The sequence below is a fragment of the Coenobita brevimanus genome, unplaced genomic scaffold, assembly GCF_032717465.1.
Source record: "Coenobita brevimanus isolate Jiangsu-jjx unplaced genomic scaffold, ASM3271746v2 jjx.HiC_scaffold_2782, whole genome shotgun sequence".
NCBI classification, from domain to species: Eukaryota; Metazoa; Arthropoda; class Malacostraca; order Decapoda; family Coenobitidae; genus Coenobita; species Coenobita brevimanus.
Window position 1 is genome coordinate 15,751 of NW_027643744.1, and position 16,201 is coordinate 31,951.

At 42.1% G+C, this 16,201-nt stretch overlaps 1 protein-coding gene across 1 annotated transcript in view; it reads left to right on the forward strand.

Annotated features, from left to right (window-relative positions):
• The first annotated feature begins 441 nt into the window (after nt 1-441).
• Nucleotides 442-16,201, forward strand: part of LOC145390063 (venom serine protease 34-like) — a 34,521-nt gene continuing 18,761 nt past the window's right edge. Inside the window, exons 1-4 of the mRNA XM_080265137.1 lie at nt 442-477; nt 6,335-6,341; nt 6,774-6,897; nt 15,295-15,430. Coding sequence (XP_080121263.1) covers nt 442-477; nt 6,335-6,341; nt 6,774-6,897; nt 15,295-15,430 — 303 coding nt within the window. The remainder of the gene's footprint in view (nt 478-6,334; nt 6,342-6,773; nt 6,898-15,294; nt 15,431-16,201) is intronic.

Genomic DNA, 16,201 nt, shown 5'->3' on the forward strand with positions numbered 1-16,201 from the left:
TCATCAGCCTTGTAACTAATAAAATTCTTGATTATGTGTATTACCGTGTGTGGAGGTCGTCTCAAACGCTACACACTAATATATATGAGAGGAAGCCTGGTGAGCCCCAGCAAGATTATTAGCACTCAGAGGCAGCGTCAGCATCCCTCTTACTGTTAAGGGACTTAATGCCAAAGTAAGACCCTCAGTAATGAGTTATATTCATGTTCCACTGTGTCACAGGTGAACTTGATGAAACTAGTGTGTTTAGTACGTGCTTTGAGGGTAGAAGTTGAGCCGCTTTGTGTGTGTGTGTGTGTGTGTGTGTGTGTGTGTGTGTGTGTGTGTGTGTGTGTGTGTGTGTGTGTGTGTGTGTGTGTGTGTATGAGAGAGAGAGAGAGAGGGAGAGAATTTGTTCCTTTAGTACCATAACGTCTTTTACTTCATCCTTGTCTCAGCCAGATGATTATACTCAGCAACAGAGACCCAGCCACGAAGGTAAGGGAGTAAACATCAATTCTTTCTCCCTACATAGTCCCTCCCTCATTCTCCCAACACAGAAGTTCACCCTCGTCTTTTCCTACCATAGGCTCCATTCCTCTTTTCAGAACGCGTCCATGGCCTCCCTCCTGTACTGCCAGAATTAAATACCTTCCCCTTTTCCTTGCTCAACCCACTACATTATGCGGGACACCGAGCAACAAAAGGGGCCGACGGAAGGAGTTTACACGGCTGTGGTCTGACAGAGAAGGTAAGGAGAAGAGAAGTAGCTGTAGAAACTGAAAGGAAATTATGTTACTGGACGAGACGTGAACGAGGACCGAGGCGATGAAAACGGAAAGAGTGGAAGAAGCTAAGATTATTGGAAAAAGAGGCATGGATGAAGAAGTAGAAGAAAAGATTAAACAATTAGCCGTAATTGTGTGGGAGAGAAAAAGAAAGGTGACTGAGATGAGAAAAGAGTGGAAGAATCCGAGAATCTGGGGAAAACTATGTATGAATTAAGAAACACAAGAAAAGGCAAACAAGTGTCTAGCCAAGAGAAAGATAGAGAGTTGATGAAAGATGTAGTGACCACACAACGCAACGCTTATAGTGATGGCACGAAGTTAGCTGCGGGTTTTTATCGTGCAGTTAGTAAACTCTCCCATCATACTGTACTGTGAAAAGTGTGTTTGGCTCCGATGATCGAATCGCTGGGTTTTGAAAGTCATTGTTCACCGCCTCGATATTTCTTGTAGGGAAGTGGATCGATAATAATGTCCCCAGCTGTACCCACACCGCACTGAAGTGGGGATAAGCTGCACTACACAAATGGTAGTCGTATTAAGTAAATCAGTAAATCAATCAATCAATAAATAAGTAAATAGGTACATAAAAGTTGAAATGATTTTTTACAGGTAAGCCGTACAAAGCATCGTTGACTTTGCTCATTATTTCCCATTGGTACTTGTTCTTTGATGCTGCTTCAACAACTTTCAAGTGTTTCCATCCTTGGATCGGCATCAAACCTCTTCCAGATGATCACCGTGATCCAACTACCATCCCTCAGTCAGTACAAAAACGGAAAATGTGACATACTGAAGCAGAGAAGCGAAACCATAACTTCTGATCACTACACCACCATCCCACTCCCACCACCCCACCATCCCACTCCCATCACACCACCACCTCGCTCCCACCACACCATCACTCCATCATACCCCTCACACACATTCCTATCTTTTTCACCGATTGCTATATTTGCTGTCTCTCATCATTCCGTGTCCCAATACTCTCATTCTGTAATTATCTGTTTCGGTTTTAGCCAGGTTCGCTTCTCCACTTTCATTTGGTGAAATTTTCTCTTCTTTCTCTCTTTGACGTTGTTCAATTATAGTATATCTTCATTTATCATGCTCACTCCTCAGAAATAATCAGTCACTTCCTTTCTCACTGTTGATGAACATCCCACCATGTTGCCAGTAATTCTATAATATTTCTCTCTTCCTCTTCCCCCTCCGTTATCATAGTCATCCAACAATGATTTACTGTCACGCGTTCTCCCCCCTCTGTCTGTCTATCTATCTATCTGCCTATCTATCTATCTATCTATTTAGGCCTATCTTTCTCATCAAGTGTTTTTTTTTCCTTGACTCATCTGTGCCTTCTGTTTTCCTCCCTTACCGTTCTTTTTACGTCCATTTGGTTCTTTTCCTCTGGTCTACTTTTTTGTTAACTACCTTTCTAGTCTTGCTCTTCCTTTCCTGGCTGATTTTGCCCTGTACACAAGCACAAGTTTCCCCTGCTTCTCGTTCGTTATATTTCACCTTCACTTGTCTTTGTTTCCTCACTTCTCTGTTATTCTGTTTCCCTCCCTTCCCTCCGTTCTTTTTCTATCCTCATTGTTTCTCCCCTTTGTTTCTTTATCCGACCAAGTGAAAGATTACACATCCGGATGATGGATGGAGAGGATGGGAGTATTTGGAGGAAGACAAACCCCCGCCTTTTTCCTGTTGCTCGCCCCACGTACTAGTATAATCTGGGACAAGAATTCGCCTACTATTTTACCTCTTTTACGGTTCACTATAGTCTGCTGGCTAATACTCCCAGGCTGAGAGAGGCTTAGTATGTTTCTCTGGCTATACAGTAGATGTGTCTTTTATATGAACTATCTGGAAAGAAAATTACGAAGTTGCTCTTAAGTGTAAAGGAGACGCAGTAGATCATTATGCGACATTTTTCCTTGATTATACCTCGTTCTCTTACATATTTTATCTGTATACTGTGTCACTGAATAGGAAACTCCTATTTTTTGTTAGACATATCAGAGAACATGAATTTTCTTGATTTACAGATTCTTCGTATTATGGCTTTTTAGTCCTATTTAATAATAATAATAATAATAATAATAATAATAATAATAATAATAATTACAATAGTAATAATAATATCAGTATGATGAACGGTGATGATGATGATGATGATGATGATGTGTCGGTGATGATAATAATTTTTGCCTACAGACAAATGTACAGCAAGGCAGGAAATCCATAACAAGCCAGCAAGAAAGCCAGCCAGGAAGAAAGCCAGGAAAAAAGCCAGCCAGGAAGGAAACCTGGAAAAAAAAAACAGGAAGAAAAACAACCAGGAAGAAAAACAGGAAGAAAGCCAGGCAAAAAACAGGAACATATCAAGCCAGGACGAAAACCAGGGAGAGATCCAGCCAGGAAGAATGCCAAGAAGAAAAGCAGGAAGAAAGCCTGGAAGGAGAAAAGCCAGGAAGAAAGCCAGGAAGGAGGAAAGCCAGCCAGGAAGATAGCCAGGAAGAAAAGCAGGAATAAAGCCAAGATGAAAGTCAAGAAAAGAGCCGGCCAGAATGAATGTCAGCCAAGACGAAAGTCAGAATAAACACCAGCCAGGGATAAAGCCAGGAAGAAAGCTAGAAAGGAAATCAGGAAGAAAAAAAAAAACTTCAGCTACTTCAGCTACAAGTAACTACAAAGTCTTTTTATGACACAGTGTGTTTGGAGCGGGGTTGGGTAGGGTACGATGGGGAGAGATTGGAGTTACTTTGACTGCGGTGGGGTAGGATCAAGGTTGGATGGGTTGCAGCGGAGTAGGAGCAGGTGGGGTGCAGTGCGGTGCGAGCAGGATTGAGTTGGATACAGCTGGGTAGGACTGGGGTTGGGTGGGGTTCAGTGGTGTAGGATCGGGGTTGGGTGGGGTGCGGTGGGGTATGATAGGGGATGGATTGGGTAGGTGCGGGGTTGGGTGGGGTGTAGTGGGTTAGGAGAGGGACTGGGTGGGTGCAGCTGGATAGGAAAGGGATTGTGTGGGGTACAGGTAGTTTGAGTGGAGTTGGGTGGAGTGTGATAGCGTGAAAAGAATAAATACGTCGTTCTCAGTCTGGGGGATAATGAAGACTGTTTCTTTCCCATCATCCTGGGATGGTTTTCTTAAGCTGCTTGAAATCGTCTGAAGCAAGCAAAGAGTAAGTGTAAAAAATGATGTCAGCAGACTGAGTGCACTGTGTTCAAGGCACCTCGGTTCAAGTCCAGGAGGTGGTCAGATTTTTTTTATCGTGTAGACGATTAATATTTTATTATTGCTACCTCCAGACGATTTTATTCGGCTGTGGGTAGCCTCGTGTTATAAAAGGGCTCAATGAAATATGTCTAACCACTTCATTTCGAAAAGTAAACTACCTACTTGAACTTACCTTAACTTACAATACCAAAACTAATCTACATTTACTGATTACCGTATCCGACCTTAGCCTACCCTGCCTAATCTACCCAATCTGACTTTACCTTACCTACTCTACCCTACCTGATTCTACCGTACGAGTCCTTTTCTACCATGCTTTACTACTTTACCCTTGATTACCCTACCGTACCCTACCCTACTCTATCTTACCTTATCCTACCTTACCCTATCATAACCGAACCTACTCTATCATACCCTACCCTACCGTATTCTACTCTACCCTAACCTAACCGAACCAAACCTACCCTGCTGCACGTCTAAAATCTACCCAGCACTTCTTTCCCGGGCATTCCATAGTCCATGCACGGGATAACATATTTGAATCACCATGTTTTAAGATTTTTTCGATAGATACATTGAAACAGAGTAGGACCGGGGTTGGGTGGGGTGCAGTGGGGTAGGATCTGGTTTGGGTGGGGTGCAGTGGGGTAGGAACTGGGTTGGGTGGGGTGCAGTGGGGTAGGAACTGGGTTGGGTGGGGTGCAGTGGGGTAGGAACTGGGTTGGGTGGGGTGCAGTGGGGTAGGAGCTGGGTTGGGTGGGGTGCAGTGGGGTAGGAGCTGGGTTGGGTGGGGTGCAGTGGGGTAGGAGCTGGGTGGGGTGGGGTGCAGTGGGGTAGGAGCTGGGTTGGGTGGGGTGCAGTGGGGTAGGATCTGGGTTGGGCGGGGTGCAGTCGGGTACTAGCGGGATTGGATGGGGTGCAGTGGGGTAGGAGGGGGTTGGGTGCGGTGCAGTGGGGTAGGAGGGGGTTGGGTGGGGTGCAGTCGGGTACGAGCGGGGTTGGGGGGGTGCAGGGGGCTGGAGTGGGATTGGGTGGGGTGTGATATCAGCTAGATCATAGTAAATAAGTCGTTCTCAGACTTGGGGTAAATGAAGTTTGTTTCTCTCCCATCATCCTGAGTTTTTTTTTTTTTTTTTTTAGTGCAGGAAATCGTCTGAAGCCTAGCAAAGAGCGAGAGTAAAAAATGACGTCAGCAGATGGAATGGGCTGTTCTAGACGCCACGGATCGAGTCCCAGAGGTGGACAGATGTTTTTATATCATGTAGACATTTTATAATTCATTTTTGATACCTCCAGACGATGTTATTCAGCTTTGGGTTCCCTTGTCTTATGGAAAGGCTCAGTGAAATTTATATCTAATCCCTCCATTACGAAAAACAGATATGCGTCCTGGTACTGAATGGGCCTGGAATTATCGCATTCCACGCATTAGATGGCGCCACCGCTGCAGTGTTGCGACGGGAGGAGGTCAAGCGGACGACACTGCTTTTTTCACTCTAACTTGGCCTAGAATGGCCCTCTCTCCATCTTGAATGCTGAGTCGCAAGTATAGAATAATTGGGCGGTTTTTTTTTTTGTCCTATCGCAGCTTATTTCCCGTAGTTCAGTGGCAGAGTGAGACAATACTACGGCCCTGCATCCATTCATAGCATTTCTTCGTGACTAACATCGTATTCTAGTGTTAATGTATTGCTACAGGTCAGAAATCGAGATGGGGAGATGACAAGTGCATTTTTATCCAAGTTAAAGTGAATAAAGTATCGTATTACCTCTCCCAGGCTCCTATGAATATCTCTCAGCTGAACAGCATAGTTCCCCCTTCAGCTGGACATAGAGTACTCCAGAGCATTACAGGGTTAACTTAGGCATTTATTAATCCCCAGATGCTCGGGACAATTCAAGTGGCATTTCATTTATATCAGACGATATTACTGAGCTGAGAGCGTGTCATGGGAGCCTTAGAGAGTTAATACACTGTCAGTATTAACCCCTGCATGACTGGAATAACTCCAGCATTTCTTTACAGCTGACAACAGGCGGTTTTGTCCAGCCGAGTGTCATGGAAGCCTGACAGATATGGTGAATAAAAATACCACAGGGAAGGTAAGGAAAGTATTGTAAATTACCCAGAATAAAAAAGGGAAAAATACAAAGTGTTAATTTTATTTGCTCCCTGTACTGTATGTAAGTAGATATACGATGCTCTTTACTTCTTCGTGACTAGCATTAAATTACAGTCTTACGTATTCTAAGAGGTTCTAGATCGTAACAACTCTTCCTTAGCAACTTATTCTGCATGTGACACTTTAATATTACATTTTTTCAGGTAACAAGTAAGGAAAATACAGTAGAAGTTCCAGACAACTGTCAGGTGTGACTGTGATGGCCGAGTCTGTATAGGCTTGGCCTTATAAATGAATTGACCCGGGTTCGATTCCCGGAGGATAGAGGAATGTTTAATAACTCTTGTGGCTGGTCCGTAGTGACTTGCTACACAGACGCGCACACATGTACTAACACTTAGACACGCACATACATACTGTAAGACACACACAGGACATATGTGTAAGGGTAGGGCGTGGAAGGCTGGGGGGTTTTATTTCGAAGTTCAAAAAACCAATACCCTTTTTTTGGACTTTGAAATAAAACCCCCCTACCTTCCACGCCCTACCCTTATGCGTATGTTCTCTGTGTCCGTCTGTAGGTGTTTTATGTGTGTGTCTGTATGGATATGTGTGTGTAGACTTTTACATTCCCCCCGGCAGGTCAACTACGTGACTGCCCACACTCCCACTACGGCCCCCCACCAGACAAGCCACTAAATGACTGCCAGGCTACCTCAATTAACCTCTATGTCAACCGGGAGTCGAACCCGGGTCCAAATGACAGGTCTCTACGGACACTGCCACATTTTTAAATATTCCTCTATCCTCCCGGGAATTGAACCCGGGTCTTTTTGGTGGCAGGCCACCTCTCTACTCACTCTGCCACCACGCCCACACTAGCGTTGCGGCTGGAACTGGTACTGTATTTTAGTTATTTGGTGTCAGTAATAAGGAAGGGGAGACTGAAGTGTATTGCAAATATTAAATCGCAAAGGAAGAGTTGTTACGATATCTCCAGAGCCACTTAGAATATTCAAGACTAATGTTAGCCACGAGGAAGTAGAGTATCATGTATCTGGGCCACATTCATTGCTGGTAATAAGCTTTGATAAGGGGACTTTGTCTACCTAATAGGAAAACCCTGATGGATTTTGGCAAGGATGACTATGAAATAAGCTTGGAACTTAGACTGGTTTTGGCAGCAGTGCAAAAGGATTCGGTATTTGGATCTCCATTAAGGCATAAGTCAAAGGAAGAATAATTAACTACTCTGAAAATGGCTTGAACAAAAGGGTACTACTTGTAAACTACCTACAGTGGATCTGATAACACAGGCAGCCCCCTTCCTAACTCAGGCAGCCCTCTTCATGAGTCTCTCTCCATCTCATCCTCGTTCTCCTCCTGTCCACCTCACTCATATACACTCTGCTAGTTAGTCTCTTACGCTCCATCCTCCACACATAGCTAAACCACCTCAGTGTACCTGCTAATGCTTTCTAGCACAAAGCTGGCAATGTTCCGTAAGTAGAAAGGGAACTTTTAATGGTATTTTTGCTCCACTAGAGACCTAAGTTTTGAGGACTTCCTGTATACGCTCATTATATATAATTTACTTAATTGGGGAAGCTGGCCAATCTGTTTCTATCTATTTATCTATGGCCAGATGCCTCGCCTCAGTCCCGTAAGGGGTGGCCACAAACATATTTCCATGTAGCCCTGTCCCCTGCCATTTCACTGCCCTCCGCCATCTTACACCCCTCCCTCATATGCCTCTCTGCTCCATCCATCCCTTTGTCTCCTTCCCTCCATCTCACTCACATACACTCTCATAGTTAGTCTGTCACTCTCCATCCTCTCCACATGGCCAAACCACTTCAGTGTATTTCTCCCAGTGCTTGCTATCACAAAGCTGGCAAATCTATTCCATAGCTAGCAATAGAACTTTTAATATCTTTGCTCCACTATAGTCCCAAGTTATTACTTTCTGTATACACTTCTAACTGAACAGCTTTGAATAAGAGCTTTGATAAAAGTATATGAAACTGATAGAGATCCAGATAGCTAGACAATATTGGTATAAACCATGGTATAAATAATGCTGGTATGAAGTGGTATCTGAGAGAGGGAGGTTTAAGTTGAAGGGAGGGCAGCGAAATGGCCACAGACTGGGCGACATGGAGGCGATTTTTTGTTGCCACCCTTCATGGGATTAAGGCATCTGGAAACAGAGAAATATAAAGTAGGCAGCATCGTTATATAAAGCATAAACCTGAGTAACTAAGAGACAAAACTAAACAATAAAAGTAACAGATAAAACTAACTGAAATATACAAGAGAACCTGGAAAACTAGTCTACAGGAACATAACTAGTATCTTTCCCATACTGTACGAAATAGCCTGGCAGATTGCAAGAGATAGCCTGGCTGTAGCAGGAAAGAGCCTGGTAGTAGCAAGAAATAACCTGGCAGTAGAAAGAAACACTGTTATTACTATGTGAAATTAGCATTGTGGAGGATAATACAACCATGATGATGCTATTTGGGCTAGTCACTTAACATGGCAGTAAACAGGACCTGGGACTCAAGAGCTGGTATTCTCGTTGGCTAAGGAAGCTCCCTAACACATTTTCCTATGTGATTTATTTTGTTTACTACATCTTACTGTCCTGCTCTGTGTTACATAAATCCAATGTGGCCATACTGTACATGAATGGTATACAAATGGATATCAATCCGCCACATCCAAAATAAAATCGCTAAGGAAGAGGTGTTAGAGAGCTTCCTTATCGAACGTTAAGAACCAAGCTGTCATAACTGTACAAATTACTATAGCTAACCGATAAGTAGAAAATTAACGCAGCTATCCATCAATAAAGCACAAGTGATGGAATGCCTCTTTTGCTATCCTTATCAGATAATTCTGATTATTTAGCTGAAAAAAAAAAAAAGTTTATTCAGCCGTCAAGTTTACACCATACCCCACTGGCTCGAAAAGTTCAGTCGAAATGTGGGTTTATATATCAGTAAATTTAACCTAGTTCAGTATGGTCTAAAAAATACCAACCTTACCATAAAAGGTCGAATAAATTTGTTATACAAAATCTTTTATTAGCTTCTATTTTCTTACAAGTCTGAAATAATGAACATTAGTTGCTATGAGGACAGTATGTTAGTTACTCGGGCAGGAGGTGGTTTTAGTAAAACTATAAGTATATCGCAAAAAATCATGTCACAATATAGCTCAAGTATTATAAAAGTGTATCAGTGAAATAATAAGCTATCTCCATCTCGATTGCTCTCCTACTCCTGCTCACCATAGAACAATGGTTCTTGACCTTTTTGCTGCTGTTACACCAAGACAGACTTACTACCCCATCGTATGGAAACTGGGTGAAAGTGGAATGCATATTGGTACTGGTAATGTATTTTCCAAGTCATTTTACAAGCTATCATTTACAAGATGTCAGTAGTATGGTTTTCAACTACATTAAATTGTTTCCAGTAGAACATACAGTAGGTTTGACTGCTGGTGTGATTTGCAATACGTGGCTCAGTTAGACGCAATACGCATCACATGTCAGTCAATAAGCATCCTGTTTTTTTTGTGTGTGTGTTTTTTTTAAGCACAGCAGAGAAGCCCACTTGACAGCCTTTTATAGTTCGCAAGGGATCAGGATCTTGTGTGCCCACTATGATAGGATGATGTATTCTTTGCCAAGCTTTATCCAGAAAGCAGCCGGATCCTGCTCATGATAATCTTTTTTATTCTCTTACATATTAAAAAAAAAAAAATGCCGAGCAATGTCTTAGCCCTACTACCCCCACGTTAAGAACCACTGCTCTTGAACAATACACACCCCCTCACACACCATACTCTGAAGTAAAAATACAAAGAATAATACAATCTGTAACCTGTCCTGTCTGGTGCTGACCATATCCTCTCTGGTCTCTCTCAGCCGGCTCCAATTCTCTCTCTCTCCTCTCTCTCTACAATCAGTCCATTACCGGCCATGATTCTCTCTCTCCTCTCTCCCTAGCATCATTGTCTCTATCGCCTAGGGAAATACAGGAACACTGAAGGTGCCTAAGGAGTGGATTGCTTACCAGAGTAACGGTATACAAGTACCCCCATAACTGCTATCATCCTTACTACATCACCTACAAATACACACTACATGGCAATATGTGGCTTTAGAGGATTCCTAAAAACCCTTTCTTAGCCATTTGGTCTACACATTTCAATAATCTTAGTACTGACGCAAACTATCGATATTAAAAGGAAAATAAATTAAGGGAAAGGTGCTAGGAAGCCTCCTGTGCCACTTTTGACCCAGACACTGATGGCTTCTCTGGGGTTGTCATCTTGTTTTGAGTTGTCTTCTATTGTTGTGATCTCCCCGTCCAAGGTTGCCATTTGTCATCCTTGGCTGCCATCTCTTCTTCTGTTGTTGCAGTCTCCTCATCCTAGGGTGGCATCTCGTCGTCTGCAGTCCTTTCGTTCTCATATCGTCAGGCTTTCGGCAATCGTCACACCTAGCAGGAGCACCAGCTGCTGTGGTTACTGGCTGCAGCCGTTTGTTATGTCAGCAAACCGAATTGTAGTGAACCATGGCGGAAGGAGGAAGACGCAAAGAGCAGGAGGACGAGCAAGAAAACTTGTGCGGAACCTGCGAAAGGGATATTAAAAAATAAATAAATAAATCAGCGTGGGACACAAAACTGGCTCCAGTGTGACCTGAGTGACGTGTGGTATCAAGCAGGATGCCAAAAGGCAACACCAGAGAAGTATTAGCACTACCTGGAAGGAAATGGTGAGAACGGTTGGTTCTGAAAAGAATGTAAATGAAACTTCAAATGCATAAAGAACATAATTAAGCAGCTAAGGGATGAGAATATGAAACTGAGGGAAGAAAAACAAAAACTGAGGAGCATAGTAGATGAGTTGGACAAGAAGGCAGAAAGTCTCGAAAAACAAATTGTGAGAGCTGTGAAAAAAAAAAAATAATAATAATATATGGAAGAGTTAGAATAAGAAAGGGATATGAGAGAAGACAATGCAACTTTGCTATCTACAAGCTCAGGGAAGAAGAGTGTGATGACCAGGTAGAAAAAAAAGAAGATGGAAAAAGCAATGTGTGTACTGCTAACCTATTCTTAGAAGAAATAAAGATGGAAAAGTTTGAGAGTGAGAATGCATTCAGGCTTGGACAGAAAGCCAAACTCAATGAGCCAAACAAAACCCAAAGAACAGGAGAGGAATAAAACAGCCAAGATATCCAGAATGAACAAGGAGCTCAAAAATAAACTACATGACAGCCTAAGCCAAGATCTCTAGTGGCCAAGCTCAAGAGTGCCAAAATGAAATGGGGCATACTGAAAATAACAAACACCTCAAAAATACCCTGGTGCCAGAAATTCAAAGAACATCATTTGTGACAGACCTAACCCGCAAAGAAAGGGAAGTGGACAGAAAGCTGAGAATGGAACTCAAGGAGTAAAATGACCAAGAAGAAGGCAGCTACATTAAGAAAGGACAGATTTTTCAGGTGGAATTTTCATTAAAATATCGCCAACAAAATGAAGAAAACAAGAAAGACAAAAATCAAAATAAAATTAAGAAATTAGGTATTAAGTTAATCAACATACAAAGACTGATTTAAGCTAAATTTAAGAAACACAGAGAAATAAAGTTGCAAACTATATACCGTATAACTGAAACTCAACGTAAGTGGGAAAATCTGAACGAACCAGGCAACCTCAAACACACCTTTTTTATTGAAAATATTGAAGACAAGAAAGGAGGTGGCCTTTACATCTGACATAACCTAAACAGTGGTATAGAGATAGAAAAGCAAAAAACAAGACACGAGGACATACTACACGCAACATGCAGAGCAGGAAACCTACAATTTAACCTAATTTTGGTATATATGGCAATCAGTGACCATGAAAGAAACCAAACACTAGTAAGAAATATTGATCACATTCTGCAGAAACATGAAGAACCAACATTACTTATAGGGGACTCTAATGGCCACATTGGCTTTACAGGTTCACAGGAAGTAAATTTAAAAGGCAACGGAGCCCTAAACTGGGCAGAAATATATAACCTAATAATTCTGAATGGAGATGACAGATGTCAAGGAGAAATAACCTTGGCCAGAGGAGAACAAACTAGCACAACTGATTTTATGTCAGAAAACCAAGTTTTATGTGAGAGATTCAGCAACATGGAAAATGATGAGAGAAATCATTTTGACCTTTCAGACCACAACCAACTATGTGCCACATTCAACATAAATCTAGAAAAACCCAAAATATAAGTGGATGAAATCAAGGGAATAAAATTCCTGAAAATAAATGAGAACACCCTAAGAAATTTTCAAAAAATGGAGGACAAACTAGCAGCACAGCCGGAAGCATGTAAAGGAAATATTCTTCATTCTGCAAAAATAAAGAATGAGACAGCAACCTGGCAAATGATGACAAAACTTAAAATGAAGACAGCAGGAAGCACCCCAGAACCAATAGAACCAATCTGGCTAACAAGTACAATTAAATGTGAAGTAAATCAAAGAACCCTCAACAAAGAAGGAAGCAGAGCAAAAAGGAAGGAAACACGACAGATACGTGGAACTGTACCTGAATCAAGACAAAAAAAGTTTAAGAAATGGTACAAGAAGCCAAGGGAACACAAGAAAATTAAAAAACAGAGGAAATCTTGAAAGACCCAAACAGAAACAAGAAAACATGGGAATATAAAAGAAGACTAAAGGGAGAAACCATGAACAAGGAGAAAATCTCAATCAATGACAATGAAGGCACACCTGTGATGGAAGAAGACATTCTCCTGAAATTGGAAAGTTTCTGGAAAACAGTCTACAAAAGCCATGAAAATAAAATAAATGAGGTCTGGAACAACACGACAAGAAACGAATAAGAGGAAGAGCTCAGAAGAAAGGCAGGAGGCAAAATATTAGAATTATATTTCGAAATGACCACAGAGATGAAGGGAGAGAGAGAGAGACCCCACCAACTACGGGAACACTTCGATGTGGCATACAAATGTAGTCAAGAGCACCCTCAACCAATGGCATTGGAAGAAACCCAACTAAAACTAGAAGACGTAAAAGCACAAGCGGAATAGGTAAAAAACAAGAAAGTACCAGGATCAGACGGCGTAAAACCAGACCTCTTCAAGACAGCTGGAGACAGCAATGAATGGAAGAGTTCACTCTATGCCTAAACAACCTATTAATAAATGAAAATAGTGACGAAAGCTGGAAGAACACAAACACTGTATTAATACCCCAAAACAAAGAAACCAATCTCTAAAGGCCTAAAGCCCTCCTACAAAATATTTACAGGCATACTAAAAACGAAAACAGAAAATCATGTCTAAAGCACACAGAGGAGGAGCGTTTTGCAAGCAAGTTATACGGAAAACAGAAGAATATGCCACAGTCTTTATATGCAAAGATACGCTATCAGTGAAAGTTACAAACTTAAAAAAAAAAAAAAAAAAACATTAACTGTGTTGCCAGTCGACTTCAGAAAGGCTTTTGACTCGGTGAATGGAGCAAAACTAGTTATATCTCTGATGGAATGCAGCATCCATCCCAAAATTACTAGTGCCACAGCAAACATTTACAGTGAAGACAGAACAAACCTGCTACTAAACGGAGATAAACAAGCCGAATTTGAAATAACAAGTATCATAAAACAAGGCTACAAGAAGATAACCCAGGCTTCAAAGACCACTTCAACATATCCACACTTTTTTACGCAGACGACTGTCTCATACTTAGCTCATCAATGGAGGAATCAAGAAAAATCATTCAGAAGACAACTGAAGTAGCATGTGAGTGTAGACTCACCATCGACAAGGAAAATAATAAAATAATTTTCAGTCTGGAAGATACACCCCAGCAAATAGAAGGGATAAATATATGTGACAGTATAATCTACCATGGCTTAAAATAACAAATAAAAGACTGCTTCAAAGAACACGTAGAGAGGTGCATAAATAAGGCAAATAAAATGGCAGATGCTGCATATACTGTCCCAGAAAGATGCTGTAACAGTCTTCTTATATGCAAAACATAGAAAAAAGGGTTTGTGTTACCGTCTACACATGTTTCGGAAATATTCAGCTTTACTGTGGAAGATCTTAACAAGCTCCAAAGAACTGAAAACAAAATATACAGAGCAATCCAACAAGTGCCAAGCTACACAGTCATAGAAACCTTAAAAGGTGAAAGTGGAGTCTCGTCAAGCAAAGCACTTGATATAAAATCAAAAGTCCTCTTTGCAAAGCATGCCCTCCAAGAGGACAGAAATACATTAAAGAAATATTCATCCAGGAATTTCAAGACCAGAACAAGTGGAAAAAAAATAAAAAATAGATGAGCACATTCAACATCAATCTACGCCAAATCGAAAAGATGAAAGCAGAGGAAATAAAAATGAAAATTGAACTATGGGACACGGAAAACTGGAGAAACACCATGCAAGAAAAATCAATTCTACAGATATACAGAAGATTAAAGACAGAAATCGGGGGAGCAAAATGGACCGAGAACGACCAAGAAAGTATGTTTATGTCAAAAGTTAGAAGCAACACACTCAAGCTGAACTGGAGAAACAAATCCCTCGGAGGAGATGAAGCATGCCTGTGCAGTGATGATGATGATGGTAGACTGGAGCATTTCCTTCCACATTGTGGGCTACTGGATATAGCGAAATAAGAAGCAAAGGCATACTACTGCAACAACCCTACCAAGGAGGCACCCAAGTCATTGTAGCAAAAATCTGACGTTTTGGAGAAAACAAGAAAAAGAACATCAAAGAATACAAGAAAAAAACTTAATGATATCTGGACAAAATGAAAAAATATAATGGAAACTAAACTGACAACAGTGAACAGGGAACAGCGGGGTGGTAATATAGACTTATCCCACAATCATTACTAGACTGGACAACTCGCTGTCTAGGGTTGTCTTGTCTTCTGGAGTTGCCATCTGCTTGTCTTTGGTTGCCTTTCCTCTAAGACTGCGGGGTTGATACTCTGCTGGTGCCATCGGTTTCTGTGAAGGAAAACAGCAATTAGATGAAAGCATTTCCCTGTCTTATTTACTACACTACAAGCACTTGACATACAACACATCACATTACTGTCACAGGTTGACGTCAGCAAGGGAATGCGGTCAGATACCTTTGCCCCTGCTACCTCGTGGTGGAATTGATGGGAGGCGTGATGCAGGTTCTTTGTGCGGCTTTGGGGCCAGGATGGGTTGGGCCTCAGATCTGTACCAGAAGGTACAGGTCATTGTGGTTCCCAGGCTGCAGCTCCTACCCAACAGACAGGAGCCCGAACCTTGGAGTAGTGCCCCAGGATGCTGCCCTATCAATGGGTGTATAATGGCGCGGCATTAGCAGTGCCAAGGCGTAATTGGAGGGTGCCCCTATAGATGTCTTGGCTTTGAAGCCACTACCACAGCCATTGGCCACGGCTGGTGAGCTATGGGTCCTTGATCCCCTGTTTGGTCTTGAGAATGTGTGGGTGGGTTGGGCCTGTGATCCATCCCCTCCTTGACTTACCTATCATGACAATATCAAAGCCAAGCGTAAAAAGCAAGTCTGAGGAATCCAAATCACCCAAAGGGGAAAGATCATATTACATCTCTTGTAAAATCTGCTTCCAAGAGATTAGATGTGCTAAGCCGACTCCATTCCTTCTTTACCCCTGCACAATTGTTGACTCTATACACGGGTTTTATCCGCCCCTGTGTTGAGTATAACTCTCATGTGTGGGGAGGCTCCCCACATACAGCTCTTCTCAATAGGGTGGAGTCAAAGGCTTTTCGTCTCATTAACTCTCCTCTTACTGGCTCCCTTCAACCTCTGTCTCTTCACCGCACTGTTGCTTCTTTATCTCTTTTCTATCGCTACTTCAATGGTCACTGCTCCTCTGAACTGTCTGCATGTATTCCTCCACCCCTACGACGGGCGAGTAGCACCCGTCTAACAGCAAACTCTCATCCCTTTTCTGTCCAGCTATCTAATGCAAGAGTTAACCGTTACTCCCCG